This window comes from Bubalus bubalis, chromosome 7 (genome assembly GCF_019923935.1).
Source record: "Bubalus bubalis isolate 160015118507 breed Murrah chromosome 7, NDDB_SH_1, whole genome shotgun sequence".
Taxonomy (NCBI): domain Eukaryota; kingdom Metazoa; phylum Chordata; class Mammalia; order Artiodactyla; family Bovidae; genus Bubalus; species Bubalus bubalis.
The window spans coordinates 81,599,192-81,615,027 of NC_059163.1; the positions used below are offsets into that span (position 1 = coordinate 81,599,192).

A 15,836-nucleotide genomic window follows, 5' to 3' on the forward strand; every position below is an offset into this window, starting at 1 on the left:
TTTTAAGACTATGAATAATGAAGTGTCCCTTTGTGAAAATTGCTGCTCCATTAAATTTGAGAAGTCACAGATTTTGTTATTTTCCAAAACAACTGAGTAAAAGTACTTTGCACTAAATATTTCTAGTGTTACGTGGACTAGGGAGACATTGGCTAGCCCTGAAGCATCTCTGTTGCTGTCTTCCTAGTGAACTACCAGGGAATTGGACTCTCCTGGCCTTAGCCTGCCCGCTGGCTCCATGTAGAGATAACTGATCTCTTGGCATGTTTTGAAACGTGTAGTTTACTGAGTGATAGGAATTCATAAGAAAGAATGGGCATTTTCTATGGCATTAGCATCTTCATACATGTGAACAAAGAACAGAGTGTGACTCATCATCTAGTTATACAAGGGTTAAGTCAGAATCCACTCCAGTCAGCCCACCTACAGGACAGTGCAACCTGAGGGGAATACAGGATGGAAAAGACAGGGTGATGCATTCTGTGCTTTTGATAAACAGGCCTCTAGGTAGTTAAGTGAGAAAGTGGCAGAAAGTGAAGAGGTACTAAAGAGCCTCTTGAAGAGGGAGTAAAAACCTGACTTAAAACTTAACATTCAGGAAACTAACATCATGGCATCTGGTCCCATCACTTCATGGCAAATAGAAAGAGAAAAAGTGGAAAAAGTGACAGATTTTATATTCTTGGTCTCCAGAATCACATGAAATTAAAAGACACTTGCTCCTTGGAAGAAAACCTTTGGCAAACCTAGACAGCATATTAAAAAGCAGAGATATCACTTTGCCAACAAAGGTTCATATAGTCAAAGCTACGGTTTTTCCAGTAGTCATGTATGGATGTGAGAATTGGACCATAAAGAAGTCTGAATGCCAAAGAATTGATGCTTTCAATTGTGCTGGAGAAGACTCTTGAGAGTCTCTTGGACTGCAAGGAGATCCAACCAGTCAATCCTAAAGGAAATCAACCCTGAATATTCATTGGAATGATTGATGCTAAAGCTGAAGCTCCAATTTTAGCCACCTGATACTAAGAGGGAACTCATTGGAAAAGACCCTGTTGCTGGGAAAGAGCAAAGGCAAAGGGAGAAGGGGGCAGGAAAGGATCAGATGGCTGGATGGTATCATCAACACAATGGACATGAGTTTGAGCAAACTCTGGGAGATAGTGAAGGACAGAGGAGCCTGGTGTGCTGCAGTCCATGGGGTCACAAAGAGTCAGACATGACTTAGTGACTGAACAAAAACAATAAAAGTAGTTAAGATACACATCTCAGGAAGAGTTTCAATGACCCCACTTTCTTGCAGAAAAGCATAAAAATCATCAGTTTGAGATATCTGTTCTGTTTGATTAGCAGTAGACTTTTACTGAGATGTATACTTGATGGCCGGTATTTTCTAGCAAAAACTTTCATGTGTACGCTGGCTACTCCCCCGCCTCTTCAGAGCAGTTTCTCAGAGCTACTGAGAGACTGTCTCCCAGGCTGTCGTCCTCAGTAAGACCCTGAATAAAGCTTAAACTCACAACTCTATGTTGTGTGTTTTTCTTTAAGTTGACAGACAGTATGGTGCTAACTATCTCTTAAGTTTTTCAAATCTTTAAGATGGTACTCATATTTAGGGAATATTTCAATTTCTTTAAAACTATTTTTTATGAGATTGCCAAGAGAGTCATTTTATTCATAATTTTTAACAAGAAATATCAAAAAGCTGTGCTGCATGGTCGCACTGACCAGGGAGCTCACATTCCAGCTGATGGTTTTAATAGTATGTAAGAAGATCCAAGTCATTTTTTAAAAGTTTTACTTAAATATGCTTTATTATGATGAAGCGTTCAGTTTAATCAAGGTCAGTCATGGGGCAGTCTGCAGAGAATAAGTGATCAGAAGCAGTGGAATGACAAACATGGTAGACTCTCTGAGTCCAGGGTGGTTTTAGAAATTCAGCCAATACTTTATCAAGTCATATTACCACTAGCTATGCTTTTGCTTAGGACAGATTTTTCAATATTATGAAAGAAAGAATTAATACAGAGTAATATTAAATTAAGAATAATACTATAATATGAAAATATGGGTCTAAAACCTCTTAACTTACATGTGAAACTGATCATATTTTCAGGTAAGTTGTTTTTTAAGTTTTTAAATGTTACTGTTAAAATGTTGCCAATCAGCATGAAATTTTTTTAATGTGCCTGAAAGCTGATACTGTAGAAACTAAAATTTTAAAATATGTAGTAGATAAGATTAAATCTTTGGGGTGAAGACTATTTCAAAAGAATTTTTTAATAAGGAAAAATGAAAAGGCTCTTTAAATTGATTTTCAAGTTAATTTTTATTACTTATACAATTTTGATTTTCAGTATGCATCTTTCAAATACAGTCTTTGGGGATAAACAAAGGTAGAAATATTAAGCTAATAAGCAGGAGAACATAGTCTATTTTAGTAGATGTGTGGATAGTGTAAATACTACTACTTTGAAAAAAAATCAAATGTGAAAATCTACTTTCTTTTACAAACATTTCTACAGTTCCTCTCTAATTATAATAATGAGCCTATTTGATATATTTTTTATCCAAAGTTTCAATTCATTAATGTATATATGTGTATGCCTGAGCCCTAACAGTGTAGCCCTTTCCAATATGAGTGATGAGGCCAAAACATGAGATATATTCAGAGATAAATGGATTAGAATCATGTAGTTTTAAAATTCAAAATACAAACAGTATTTAAATCATCTCAATAACAGATATTTCACACACATGCAATTATATTTTTAAACTGAAGATGGAAAGAGGTGCCAAATTAGTGTACATCAAGAGAATGCTTTTTAATCATGGTAGCACAGAACTGTTTCTACCTCTGTGATTGCTACTAGTAGAAAAATGTCTTACAACAACACATGTGATATATATTTACAAAGCAGGTGGCACTAGTGGTAAAGAACCTGCTTGCCAATGCAGGAGACTTAAGAGATGCAGGATGGATCCCTGGGTGGGGAAGATCCCCTGGAGGAGGGCATAGCAACCCACTCCAGTATTCTTGCCTGGAGAATCCCCATGGACAGAGGAGCCTGGCAGGCTTCAGTCCATAGGGTCGCACAGAGTCAGACACGACTGAAGCAATTTAGCACACATGCAAGCTCTTCTCTGAAAATAGTATTATTTGGAATATAAGACAAACCAATTTTATTTATTTATTATTATTTTGGCTGGTCTGTGCAGCATGTAGGATCTTAGTTCCCAGACCAGGGGTGGAATCCATGCCCCTCACAGTGGAGTTGCGGAGTCTCAAACCACTGGACTGCCAGGGAAGTCCCAAACTGATTTTATTTTTGTGAGAACAGTAATTATCTAGGTTTTCTCAGCAGGAATCAGATGTCAAGCATGGCAGCCTTAGCTCAAACATTAGCTTGAATGTAAGCAATATAACTTTACTACTTTTGTGAAAACTGGAGATAAATACCCATACATTTTGTGATGATTTGACAACGTACTTTTTTTTCTCAGAATTATATCTGCGACGTATGAGTCCCTGAAACATTGACTTCTAATAAAAATGAGACATTAATTTCCCTATGAATGAAAAATGTACAACTTTCCTGCCATGTGTTATATTTTCTTTTTTTTTTTTTTTTGATGTCTGGAATAAATTCAGATAGCTTAATACAATGATTGTTTTGATCTAGTGCATGCAAAGGGGGACCTGTCTGTTTCATAATAATATTTAAGTTTAAAATGTCTGCATCTCTCTATTTTGAGTCTGGTGAAAATTTTAGTGAATAATATAATGTATTATGTATCAGCCTCTGGAACTGAAGTATCTAAAATCTAAGGAATGAAGGAAATAACCGCTAGCATTTATAAGAGAAAACAACAAAATAGGATATGATCTTGTACGAAATTCCTTCTGCTAAATTCTACATATCTTAAAACATTGACATCTAGATTAAATGAACCACCACAAGAATTTTTATGTGGGGATTCCTGAGAATTGCTGACAGATTAACCAATACACCAGGCATTATTTTTTTTTTAATTCCATAGGAACTCTTTAGGAACCCATAATTATATCTTCTAATTTGAGATATAATTCAAATTTCTATGAAGTACTCTATTTTTCTTAATAATTGAACAAATTAGTATCTGGGTGATTCTATTAACAGTAGAACTTACTGTGATTTCTTCAGCTTTTTTTTTTGTTTCCAAATAACGGAGTACTTGTATCCTGGCAGTTTTTAAAAAATATTATTCTGTGAAAGAGATGATCATAATAATAAATTCAAGAGTCAAAAAAGTAAAACAAAGCAAAATAATCATATTTAGAAACCTAAGAATGTTTTGAACACTCAAGATGTTTTTATTTTTTAAATATTCTCATACTTGTTTATGATGTAAAGTACTTTGAATTTCCTTGTGTTTAATCCTTTGTGGGTGTGACAGTGAGGAGCAGATGTTTAACTGATTGTCTCATGGTCATGCTAACCAGGCATGGGTCATGGAGTTGTCCAAGCAACTGTTTAACTTCCTTTGAACATCCTAATGATGCTTTTCTAAAGAAGCACCACTTGTTGCATAGGCTTCTGTGGCATGCTTTCTGTAATTAAATAAATGTTCATGACCTACAGTTGTATAATAACAGACACATCCATCTACCACTTCCTTTAATCCATTAATAGCTTTTTTTCTTCTCATCAGCCCTCACTCATGTAACACATAGCTCAAACCCTGCTGCCCAACAATTCCTCTTGGACCTTTAATGATACGTGTTGTGACACCAATGACCTAATCCACTCTTAAACTTAGTTTGATATTTATATGATGAGCAACAAAAATGAATAATGCATCAAAGATCATTTTACAAATGAGAGAAGCTCAGTTCAGAATATCAGAGCTGTTAAGCATCGAGGAGATTAAATAATCTGATCTTCTCATCTCACAAGTGAGGACACCTGAACCCAGAGTCTATTCCTGTCTCAGGCCCCTGCCTTTAAATAGATTAAAAATAAATCCTATACCTACATCTTCTATTCCCCACGTATTACACCACTTACCTCAGAAGTCCAACTGAAATGTATAATTGTCTTACTCTCAAATATTTATTTCTTTCTGAGAATGTCTTTGTCTCAATTCCAAAAACCAAATATGAATGTTATCAGATTTTAAAGTATATTTCAAAGAAATGTTTAAAATAACACCAAGGAAATCCTTTTTATATAATTATTGCTTATACTACCATTGGAAACTTCTCCAATGTTATAGTCCTTTCTGTTACTGCTAGTATCAGTCAGCATACCATGTTTCATTAATTCCACCCTGGACTAAGGCACATACAAGAACATAGTTAATTTCATTTTAATTGAGAAGAGTTTAGTTGCCTAAATTCTCCATATTAATGAAATAAACGGAATTTCTGTGTCATCAGCACAGGAAATGAGTTCTTTAAAGAAATTCTCTATGCATCTGCAGAGAAGGAAGTGATTTACACTCCAATGTGCATACACACACAGATAAATGACCTATGAGAACAAGCCAAGATCAAAAGTGAATCTAAACTATTAGAAAAGTGGAAAACACTGCAAAGAAACAAAAAAAAATCTAGGTGGCATATGACCAGTTCTGCTAACTTCATGTTTGACGTCTCCATCCCCTTGGGTGTGGGTTATAGTTGCAGTTGGTTATGGAGAGACAATAATCAGACCTGGTCTCCATGGACATTATTTCAGAATCGTTTCTGGAAGGCTGCCTGTAATATGCATGTGGTGCCTGTGAACCATATTGGGAGTTGGGCATACTATAATTGGGTAGGGATGCAACATTATATTCTTGCTTTGCAAATGAGCCCACAGTGGTCTTCTGGGTTTGAGGGACATAGGACAGTCTTGCATTCCATTCCTCAGACTGCCCTGGAAGCACCTTTCTACGAGCTGCTGAGACCACATTTGCCACAATGGATTCCTGAATGTTTCTGGGTCTGAAGGCCTCATCCACTAAGCCAAGGGGAGACTTGGCTGCTGCTTCCCAAGGAGTCAGTCTCTTCTTTGCTTCCTCGAGCCCATCCGTTGGCTTGCTAGTGTAGCTGTAAGCAGGCTGGTATAACCAAGGAGATGTTGCAGAGATGGCAGGTGGGACTGGTCTTCCAGGAAGAGAAAGAGAGCGTCCAGTCTGCTAGAAATAATGAAAATGTTAATATATCTCATTCATTTTGGTTTATGCTGATTGGCTACTACTCCAAAGCATTCTCCACACCATTACTAAGCACTATAAAAATCAACAAATCCCCACAATGCTTATAATTAAAGCCAAAATAGGCTGCCTCTGCCTGGTATATTATTAGTGCTGGTCTGGGACTTGACCTTCCTTTAGGCCCTCCTTGCTCTGCTTTTCTGAACCCATAGCTCCAGTTGCTACCGTCTTTCTTAGGCACCACCACCAATGCAAGCACCCTGTCATCACTGGGGCCACCCTTACTCCTGTCTACCCTCTTCACATTCGTACCTACATCTACAGCCCACCCTCATTCTAGTCCTGTTTTCCTAATACCGAATAAGCATAAGTATATAAATAACTCTAGAAACAGACCATGTTCTACTGGGCTTTGTACTTTTTCCAAGTGACTTTTAATATTTTGTCTTATTTTTGTCTTATTTAATATTTCCCGTTTGATGGAGCAGATGACATTTTTCCAGCCAAGTTCTATTTATATATTGGTGAAGATCATGTGGATCTTCATTTCCTGAGTGTAGTATATTGCCTGTGTCTCTGAAGGAAACAGTTCAGCCACTTATTTCATTTGTGCTTTGGTTCCTTTTATGCATATTATATTCCTTATTTCTTTGAAAGTGTGTGTCCCTGAAACATTCCCTTGTGTATGCTAAATGTTCAGTTTGTCTAATATCATGAAATACAACTTAGTGAAAGCTTTTACTCATTCTCTATTTCCAGGGACCTTGAAGTCTGGTTATATACATTACTTCCTTACACATTCCTATTTGCTTGAGATGCTTAGGAAAACTCCTGGCAAAAAGTAGCAAAGACACACTTAAGAGAAATGAATCAACTTGGGAGTATCATAACATTGTGTTTCTTGAACAAAAAGTATTTCCATGCTTTAAAATGTGTTCAAATTCCATAAATGGTTTTAATATATTTTCTTTCTATATCAAATTCTTAAATTTAAAATGAATAGCAACACCTAGATTTGGACAAAATATCTCAGATTTAAATGTTTGGGGTTTTTTTTTGTTGTCGTTGTTCCATTAAGCACACAAAGGTAGGTGGTTCATTGTTGCTTTGCATATAAAGAATAAGAGAGTCAATATAATGGATCTTGATTATGTCTTTTTAATCATTGAAGCTTTAATAATAATGGAGAATTCCCTGGCAGTCTAGTGGTTAGGACTTGGTGCTTTCACTGTGGGGGCCCCAGGTTTTATACCTGGTCGGGGAACTAAGATCCCACAAGCCACAGGGCATGCCCCTACCCGCACCACCCCCCCAAATAACTCCTAGCAAAAACTTGTTTTCATTAATCTCCTTCTCTTAATCTAGATCTAATAAGTTACTATTTAAGGATTTGGTTTCTATTCCATATTATTAATGCATTTGTTTCATTCATTTAACAAAAATTTTATTCCTAGTATTTTTAGGCATTTTCCTGTGAACTCAATATACAAAGATGCTTCAGATAAAGTCCATGTCATCAGGAAGCACACAATCCAGTACTGTTTTTAGCTCTGCAGTTGTGAATTAGTCAATCAGAGATCAGTTTAGAGAAGAGACTCATTACCTGTTTTGACAGGACCAATGGTTTTGTACATTAAGAAGTGTTAACATTAAGTATGATAAGGGCTTCCCAGGTAGCATTAGTAGTAAGAAACACACCTGCCAAAGCAGGAAACGTGAGTCACAGGTTCTGTCCCTGGGTTGGGAAGATCCCCTGGAGAAGACCATGACAACCCACTCCAGTATTCTTGCCTGGAGAATCCCATGGACAAAGGAGCCTGGTGAGCTACAGTCCATGGGGTTGCAAGAATCGACACAACTGAGCAACTAACACACACATACCCAACCTTCCATATGATAAAGAGAAATTAGCTCAGTTGTGTCTATGTCTCCATTTGTCCTTATCTCTGGAAGAAAGAGAACACTGATCTAGAGAGTTGCTGGGGCATTTTTCACATTCCAGTGATACCTGTTTTCCATCAGATATAGCAGCTTCTTTAGTCAGATCTTTAAAATAATAGAGACTTAAAGGATGGCATGGAGAAGGCAATGGCACCCCACTCCAGTACTCTTGCCTGGAAAACCCCATGGATGGAGGAGCCTGGTGGGCTGCAGTCCATGGGGTTATGTAGAGTCGGACAGGACTGAGAGACTTCACTTTCACTTTTCACTTTCATGCCTTGGAGAAGGAAATGGCAACCCACTCCAGTGTTCTTGCCTGGAGAATCCCAGGGACGGCGGAGCCTGGTGGGCTGCTGTCTATGGGGTCCCACAGACTTGGACACGACTGAAGTGACTTAGCAGCAGCAGCAGCAGCAGCAGCAAAGGATGGCAATAAAAGGATCCAAGTCTTCAAAGAAATAAAGAAGTTCCTGAACACACATAAGGGTTACTACCATCACTGGCTAATAACCAGAAAAAAATAATTGTCAATATATTTTGAAGTATGGGGTACAATGTGAATGCATGCAGCTCAGTGATAGGGCATGCAAAACACTGGATGAAAGAGAGAAAGTTATTTTCTGGTCTTCTTCTACCCACTTAGTCACAAATCTTCAGAAGAATGGAATCTTAACAGAAATGCAAAAGTTAAGAACACTGTTGAATGATATTCTAATAACAAAGACATCAGGGATTGTTCTTCAGTTAAGGCAAAAACATTAATCAGTTGAATGTGGAGGGAAAGAACAAAACTTTGAGGTATAATATTGGAAGAGTAACTCAAAGTTTTCTGAAGAGAAAATAACACTGAGTTTACAAAAAAAAAAAAAAGAAAAATCTTATAGAATAGACATATGCTAAATATAGCAGCAGAGCTGTGAAGGAAGAGTGCAGTGACCTCGATGAACAAAATGACTGTTGCTCTTCTACATACTCCTCAGTCTGCCAAATGTGACTTCATGCTCCTTTAAGTGCTAACAATAGAATAAAATTACAAATTGTCTTAGGTTAGAAATGCACCTGTGGTATAAACAAATAGTTCTTTAGGCACATCGTTGTTTCTGTTTATTCCAAAAATATTTCAGGCCTCTAGTTTTTGCCTGCTCCCAAACCCCTAATTCTAACCTATTTCCCCAAAGCCATTTTCACATCTTGTTCTTTGGTGCTATTTCCTCTGTCAGTCTCTGTCCTGAGGCTCATACTGTTCTTTGCTTGGCTGGGTGAATGAAGCCACGTGATTCGTCCTGAGCCAGAAATGACCAAAGGCACCTGAAAATAACAGAAGTGTTTCTTCTATTTTGGAGTTTGGATTTCTGATGGAAGAATCCTAGCATATCATGGGTTAGATCCTGGATTGGAATTTCTACCTTGGATTGTATTATTATCAAAAGAATTTAAAATTTTGATATGAGAGTGCTTAATATGTTAAATTGTCATCAAAATGCTTCTTTCTTTTTGTCTCCTCCTACACTTTAATTTTTTTACCATAAAATTATTTTATTATTAATCTAAACTGGATTAGATTAAGAAATCTATTTTTTAATAAAAGAAATTTTTTCACCACTGCTGGATCAAAACTTAGGTCCTGTGATATTCGACTTCCTTTTAGGATTAGACCGTCATCATCTTAAGTTACTCAAACCATTATATTTCAACTTATAATATTACAGCCACTGGAATAACAAATTTCAGTCTCCTCTTAGAGGTAAATCTCTTCTCCTTCCCTAGCTAGAGCTCATTTTAGAAGGATCACCTTCCTTCAGGGAAGGCAATGTGTTTAGCTTCTTCATGCTTTCCTCCTCTTCCTCTCCTAGCTTGCTAACCCTGACTTTTACCCTGAGGTGAAAGTGCAAGGATGGAGAACAAAAAAGAGCAGAAATATATTTTTTTTACTTTATATAGTAACATCGTATTCTGGCTTTTCGCTCTCAGAGCCAGGGAGGCACAGAGAAGAAAGCTTCAAAGGGATATTTGAAGATCCGTATCACTGAGGACATCTTGTCTGTAGTCCTCAATTAATGTCAGTTCATCTCAATTCTAGAGTTAACTTGTAACTCAATCTACAACCCCTGGAAAGCTGTCTTCCTACAGCTTGTAGCTACTAGGGTCTGTTTGCACCCTTGGACAGGCCCCAGGATGACTCCATCCAGCTCTGCCTTACTTCTGCCCTGCTCTGGTCCATGGGAAAGAACCACATCATTTGCCCTTGGGACTTCAGCAGCAAATTTCCCAGTTCTTTGCCAAAACAGTTTTTCAGACCATCTCTCACTCTATAGATATCCTGGGAGGGAGTCAGACCCCAGCCCACTCTGACCTCCCATCCATCCTCATGCTGACATCTCATACAAAGTCCTTTAAGAAATCACTTTAAATCTGTTTCTCACAAGGCTGGAGGTGAGAGAGCAGGGTCCCCCAACTCCATCTACTCTAAACACACACCTTGATCTACAGAGTTCCAGAATTCCTCCTCACAAAATCCTTTCTTCCTGCCAGACTCTGACCCCCTTTAATAACCTGGAGCTGCCTAAGGGGTTCAAGAATTGTGGCAGTGGTTTGCTAATCTTTGAGCACACCAGGGACACTCATGTCTACTGTTTTCTCTGTAAAGTCTGTGTTTATCTGGGATCTCATTTCAGTGTGCAGCATCTCTTGTATTTGAGGGCCTAGGGGGAAACTTCCACTTTTAATATCCTATTATATAAGATTATCATTTCATTAGAGAGTATAGTTCTTATTTTCTTTTTAAAATAAAATATAGGCTAAAAATAAAATGATATGTGTGTTTGTTTGTTTGTTTTTCTAGTAATATCAAATAGTCTTGAGTTGAAACCTTTTACCTCACCCAGGCCTTGCTCTAGAGAAGGGAGCTCACTAGTTTCCAGGCCATCTCAGACAGTCTTTAAGCTCGAAGTGTTGAGAATGTCTTCCCTACATTGAAGCAAACTTTGCCTCCCATAACTTTACTCCATTGATCCCAATACCATAGAGTGCATCTACTTACACTCCTATCCAGTCATCCTTTCATATATTCCCAGTTACTTCCATTCTCTTGGAACCCTTCCCGTCCTTATACTATTCTTTACTTTTCCAACTAAGGGGAAATAACATTGATGGTATTCATTCTCTCAAGTTTTCTACATTCTTCTTTTCCTAGTTTGTTAGATAAAGCTAATGCAAAGATAATATCTTGCTCTCCTTAACTAGATGTACTTAAATAAACAATCGCCAGAAGCAAACCAATGAAGATATCGTTCAAACTGACCAAATTGCTGTGTCCTCTGGCAGGTCACAGTTAATATTGGACTTATTAACAGTAATCTGTGTGTACTCAGAGTAGTGTGTCATTTAAGTATTGAATCTTAAGAGGATATGTCAGTCTTTAGCTGGTCCAATATAATGTGAAGTGAAGGCTGCGAGCGTTTGCACTGAACTCACGAGTCTCCTGAGGTTACATATTTCCATCAAAAGAATAAACTGGAAGGAAGTGTGTTCCTATCTCTGCCTTTAATAATAGCCACCACTAGTAGATCACTTACTGTGTGCCCAGTGGTGATGCTTAATTGCTTTATGTGGAATATTGCATACAGTCCTTCATATAACCCCATGAAGTAGGCACTTTTAAAATCCCTGTTTTCCAGATGAGGACAGTGACACTTAGAGAGGGTAAGTAAGTTCCCTGAGGATAGAAAGCTAATAAATTCTGGTGTAGCGGGAGTTGAACCCAGGCAGTCTCATATGAGGTTTCTTAATCAAATACATCTGGCACTATATTTGCAATGAAATTGTTTAGAAAACAAATTTTTTTTCAAAAAAAAAAAGATTTGAGGGACTTCCCTGGTGGTCCAGTGGTTAAGACATTGCCTTCCAGCGCACAGCGCTCGGGATTCACGTTTACTCCCTTGTCAGGAAGATAAGATCGCACATGCCTCTCAGCCAAAAGCCAAAAACATAAGACAGAAACAATATTGTAACAAATTCAATAAAGACTTTAAAATAAAACAAATAAAAAGGGAGGGGGACTTCCCTGGTGGAGCAGTAGATAAGAATCCACAATTACTGAGCCTGCGTACCTCTATTACTGAAGACTGCATGCTTTAAGGCCCACTAGCCACAACTAATGAGCTCCTGTGCAGCAACTCCTGAAGCCTGCATACCCTGGAGCCAGCAAGTTGCAACTGTGAGCCTTCATGCTGCAAGTACAGAAGCCTGTGCACCTAGAGCCTGTGCTCTGCAACAAGAGATGCCCATGCACCAGAACTGCAGAGTGGCCCTGCTCACTGAACTCAAGAAAGCTTGTATGCAGCAAAGAAGACCCAACGCAGCCAAAAACAAGTAAGAAATAAAATAAGCAACAAGTGCAAGTAAATAAATAAACAAGCAGTGTATACAAAAAAAAAAGAAAGAAAGAAAGAAAGAAATTTGAATCCAAGAAAACTAAATGGAGTGAGACTTTAGAAATTTTTGAAAGGGACATTGAAATCTTAAATTTGGATTAATTGATATTGGCATCTTGCCATTTGTCACAAGCACCAGTAGGCTCCAGTGCATAGGGACATATCACGTTGACAGGCATTCCCTCTCTGAAGGGGAGACACAAGGCTCTCTGCTTCCAGGTCAGCTGAAAAGCTCAGAGGAGCTGGGGGCCTTTCTCCGCTTAACATGGACCATCTTTTATGTCAATTAGATGTTGACTTATACACATAGCTTGTTAATGAAGTAGCTTAGTGAGCTTCCTTGTTACACAGTCTGGTAACCAATTTAACTTGACATTTTAAAAAAGGAAAGGTCATCTGAGGTTTACCTAGGACAAAGAAGTGAATTCTAAAGCAATGCAAATTGCCCTAGAAGCCAAAGAAGTTTAATGTGATATACTGATATATGCTTTGAAGTTCAAACTATTTCTTACCATAAACCTTAAAAGCTATAAGAATTGTCTTGACTGAAATCCTGCTCAAACATGCACAGTAGAGAGTCTCCAGATGACAAATATTATTTCAACTCCTTCAACTTCTTTCTCTCTAAACATATATGAACAGTAAACACACATGAGATTCCAATAATAGCCAACAGGAATAAATGGCATTTCTTTTGTCTTTTAAATCACTAGTTAAAATTTCTACAAATCAGGGGTCCATAAAGGGGCACATGGATACAAGAAGGCACAAGGCATTAGCCAGTGTTCCATTTGCTCAGGTCAAAATACCACTATTTGCAGTGATTGTTGACCCCACACCTGAATTGTCAGCTTTAAAATACATACAGCATCTGAACATTCCCTACCACTTCCATCGGTACCATCGCAAGCTAATCTATCATACTCTTTTGCCTGGATTATTGCTATAATTAGTGTATATATATATATATATATGTATATATACGACGTATATATATATATATATATGTATTAAACAGAGGACAGAGTGTATATATATACATATATAAGTATATATATAGCTTAATTAGTTTCCCTGGTTCACCCTTGCTCCTTTAGTCTATTCTCAATATGGCAGTCGACATTATCTTGTTAAAAACCTAAGTCAGATTATGTCACTTTGTCCTCTGTTTAAAACTCTGTCATGGTTTCTCGTTTCAAAACAGGGAACTCCAAGTTCTTTCACTGACCCACAAGGCCCTAAAGAATCTGCTGATTTCACACCTCTTATATATCTGATTTCATCTCCTCCTGTTCTGTCTCTCCCACTTTACTCCAGACACACTGGCCTCTTTGTTATTTGAACAGATCAGGTCCACTCATGTCTCAGGACCTTTATACTTGCTGATCCTCTGCCTGAAACACAGAATTCCAGGTATCAGCATGACCCTACTTCATTTTCTTTAGGCCTTGCTAAGATATCATATGATCACTATTGGCTGTTCTCAGATTCTCTCTCTCTCTTCGCACCCTCAAGATTCCCTCTCCTCCTTCCCACCTTTATTTCTACCCTTAGGCTGATGCCTATCTAACATAATAAATGTTTATTTAATTATTCTGTTTATCTGCTTCTCCACTCTAGAATTTACCTCCATCCAAAGTAGGGGTTATTGTTTCACTCATTTAGACATCCCTTGATCTAGAACAGTGCCTAGCAAGTAGATGTTTCATAAGCATTTGTGAAATGAATGAACAATTTCTATATCAGACTGTCATAATCAGGAAATTTGGTTATCTTTACCAAAGTTTTTGGTCATGTCCTAAGATGTAGCCCTTCTCACCTGTCAATTACATATGGTGAGGGCTTCACACAAATAGACCCATTTCTGCCACCCGCAATACATGCACACCAAGATGTCTGGCAAATAGATAAGATTAATCAACATTTACAGACAAATCAAATTTTCTAAACAGGTAAAAGATTTTAACATGCTTTAAATAAATGATTTGCTTTAATGTCAGTGGAAGTGTGAGGGTTTTAAATTGCTTTGATTCTCTAAATGAGAAAAGTCATGGAAAATTATTACATGAATCCTAAAGAAAGCCCAAAATCTATTTGTAAGATTTAAAAATTAAGACCAAAGAAGAAAAAGATCATGGAAATTGGGATGAGTTAGAGTTGGAGAAGAAAGAGTTAATTTACCACTGAGATGGCAAACAGGTATAGGAAATGGCAATTTCAGCTAGCTAATCTCTTAGGGGCTCTTCCAGCTTTAGAGAATCTTCACTTATAATTTCCCTGAAAGTGGAAGCAGGTCAACATCAGAAGGAAGTTCTCCATAGGGATATAGAATTCCTTTATCTAGAGATCTTTAAATATAGGACAAATGCTCCCTTGAGATAATTTAGATACAGTTAGGTAGTCAGGAGAATTTTAAGGTTATTTTTGTTCTAGTCTCTTAATAACAGTGTCTATTTCCTGGGACCTGTCTTCTCAAGTGAATCTTAAATCTTTCCTTCCTGGAGTTTTGAGGAATTCTGTGGTAGCTCTCTCTTATCAAAAAAGAAAAAAAAAAAAAAAAAAAAAGAAGCGTGTCCATTTCTTTAAATAGAAATCAACAGTATTAGTCTGCTTACTAAGAATGTACAGATAACCAGTACAGATGGCTTAGCGGTAAAGAAACTGCCTGCCAAGCAGGAGACTCGGGTTCGATCCCTGGGTTGGGAAGATTCCCTGAAGAAGGAAATGGTAACCTGCTCCAATATTCTTGCCTGGGAAATCCCATAGACAGAGGAGCCTGGTGGGCTACAGTCCATGGGGTCACAAAAGAGTCAGACACAACTTAGCAACTAAACAACATTTATCTTAATTCATCTTAAACTATCAGATTAAATTTTGGGTTCTAAAACAATAGACTTTTTAAAAAAATTGTTTCATTTTAGATTTGAAGACAATCTCTTTGTGAGAAAGAGTAAGAGTTCTAACTGACAATAGGAGCCAGTATGTTGTATTGGAAAGAACGTGAATTTGGACATCACGTTGACCTAGGAGTCCTGCCTTTGCCTCTTTTACCCATGTGATTCAGCTTCTCCCAGCCTTACTTTCGTTGGTTGTAAAATGGTAAGAATGCTGGCTACTTGCTTCAAGATTATGGGTAGAGTAGAGATTGTGTTTATAAATCAAATGCCACGTAGCACAAGAGATTATTCCTGTTATTGTGAGAAGAGTCCGCAAGGCCTTAAAAGGTGTCAGAGACCTGGTAGAACCTTTTGTTCAAGAGGCAACTGCATAGGCAGGCTGCTG

The 15,836-nt window shown here is 37.7% G+C and overlaps 1 protein-coding gene and 1 long non-coding RNA gene across 9 annotated transcripts in view; one reads left to right on the forward strand and one right to left on the reverse strand.

The window, feature by feature from the left end:
• The window catches only part of LOC102409318, a 266,263-nt gene that overhangs the window by 153,582 nt on the left and 96,845 nt on the right, over nucleotides 1-15,836 (forward strand). The gene's annotated exons all lie outside the window — the stretch shown is intronic.
• Nucleotides 2,311-15,836, reverse strand: part of SYNPO2 (synaptopodin 2) — a 199,720-nt gene continuing 186,194 nt past the window's right edge. For 2 of the 3 annotated variants that reach the window (XM_006065088.4, XM_044946062.1), the window contains exon 5: nucleotides 2,311-6,162. In XM_006065088.4, the coding sequence (XP_006065150.1) occupies nucleotides 5,623-6,162 (540 nt within the window). In that variant the 3' untranslated portion in view covers nucleotides 2,311-5,622. The remainder of the gene's footprint in view (nucleotides 6,163-15,836) is intronic. The other variant, XM_006065089.4, reaches the window with a different exon arrangement.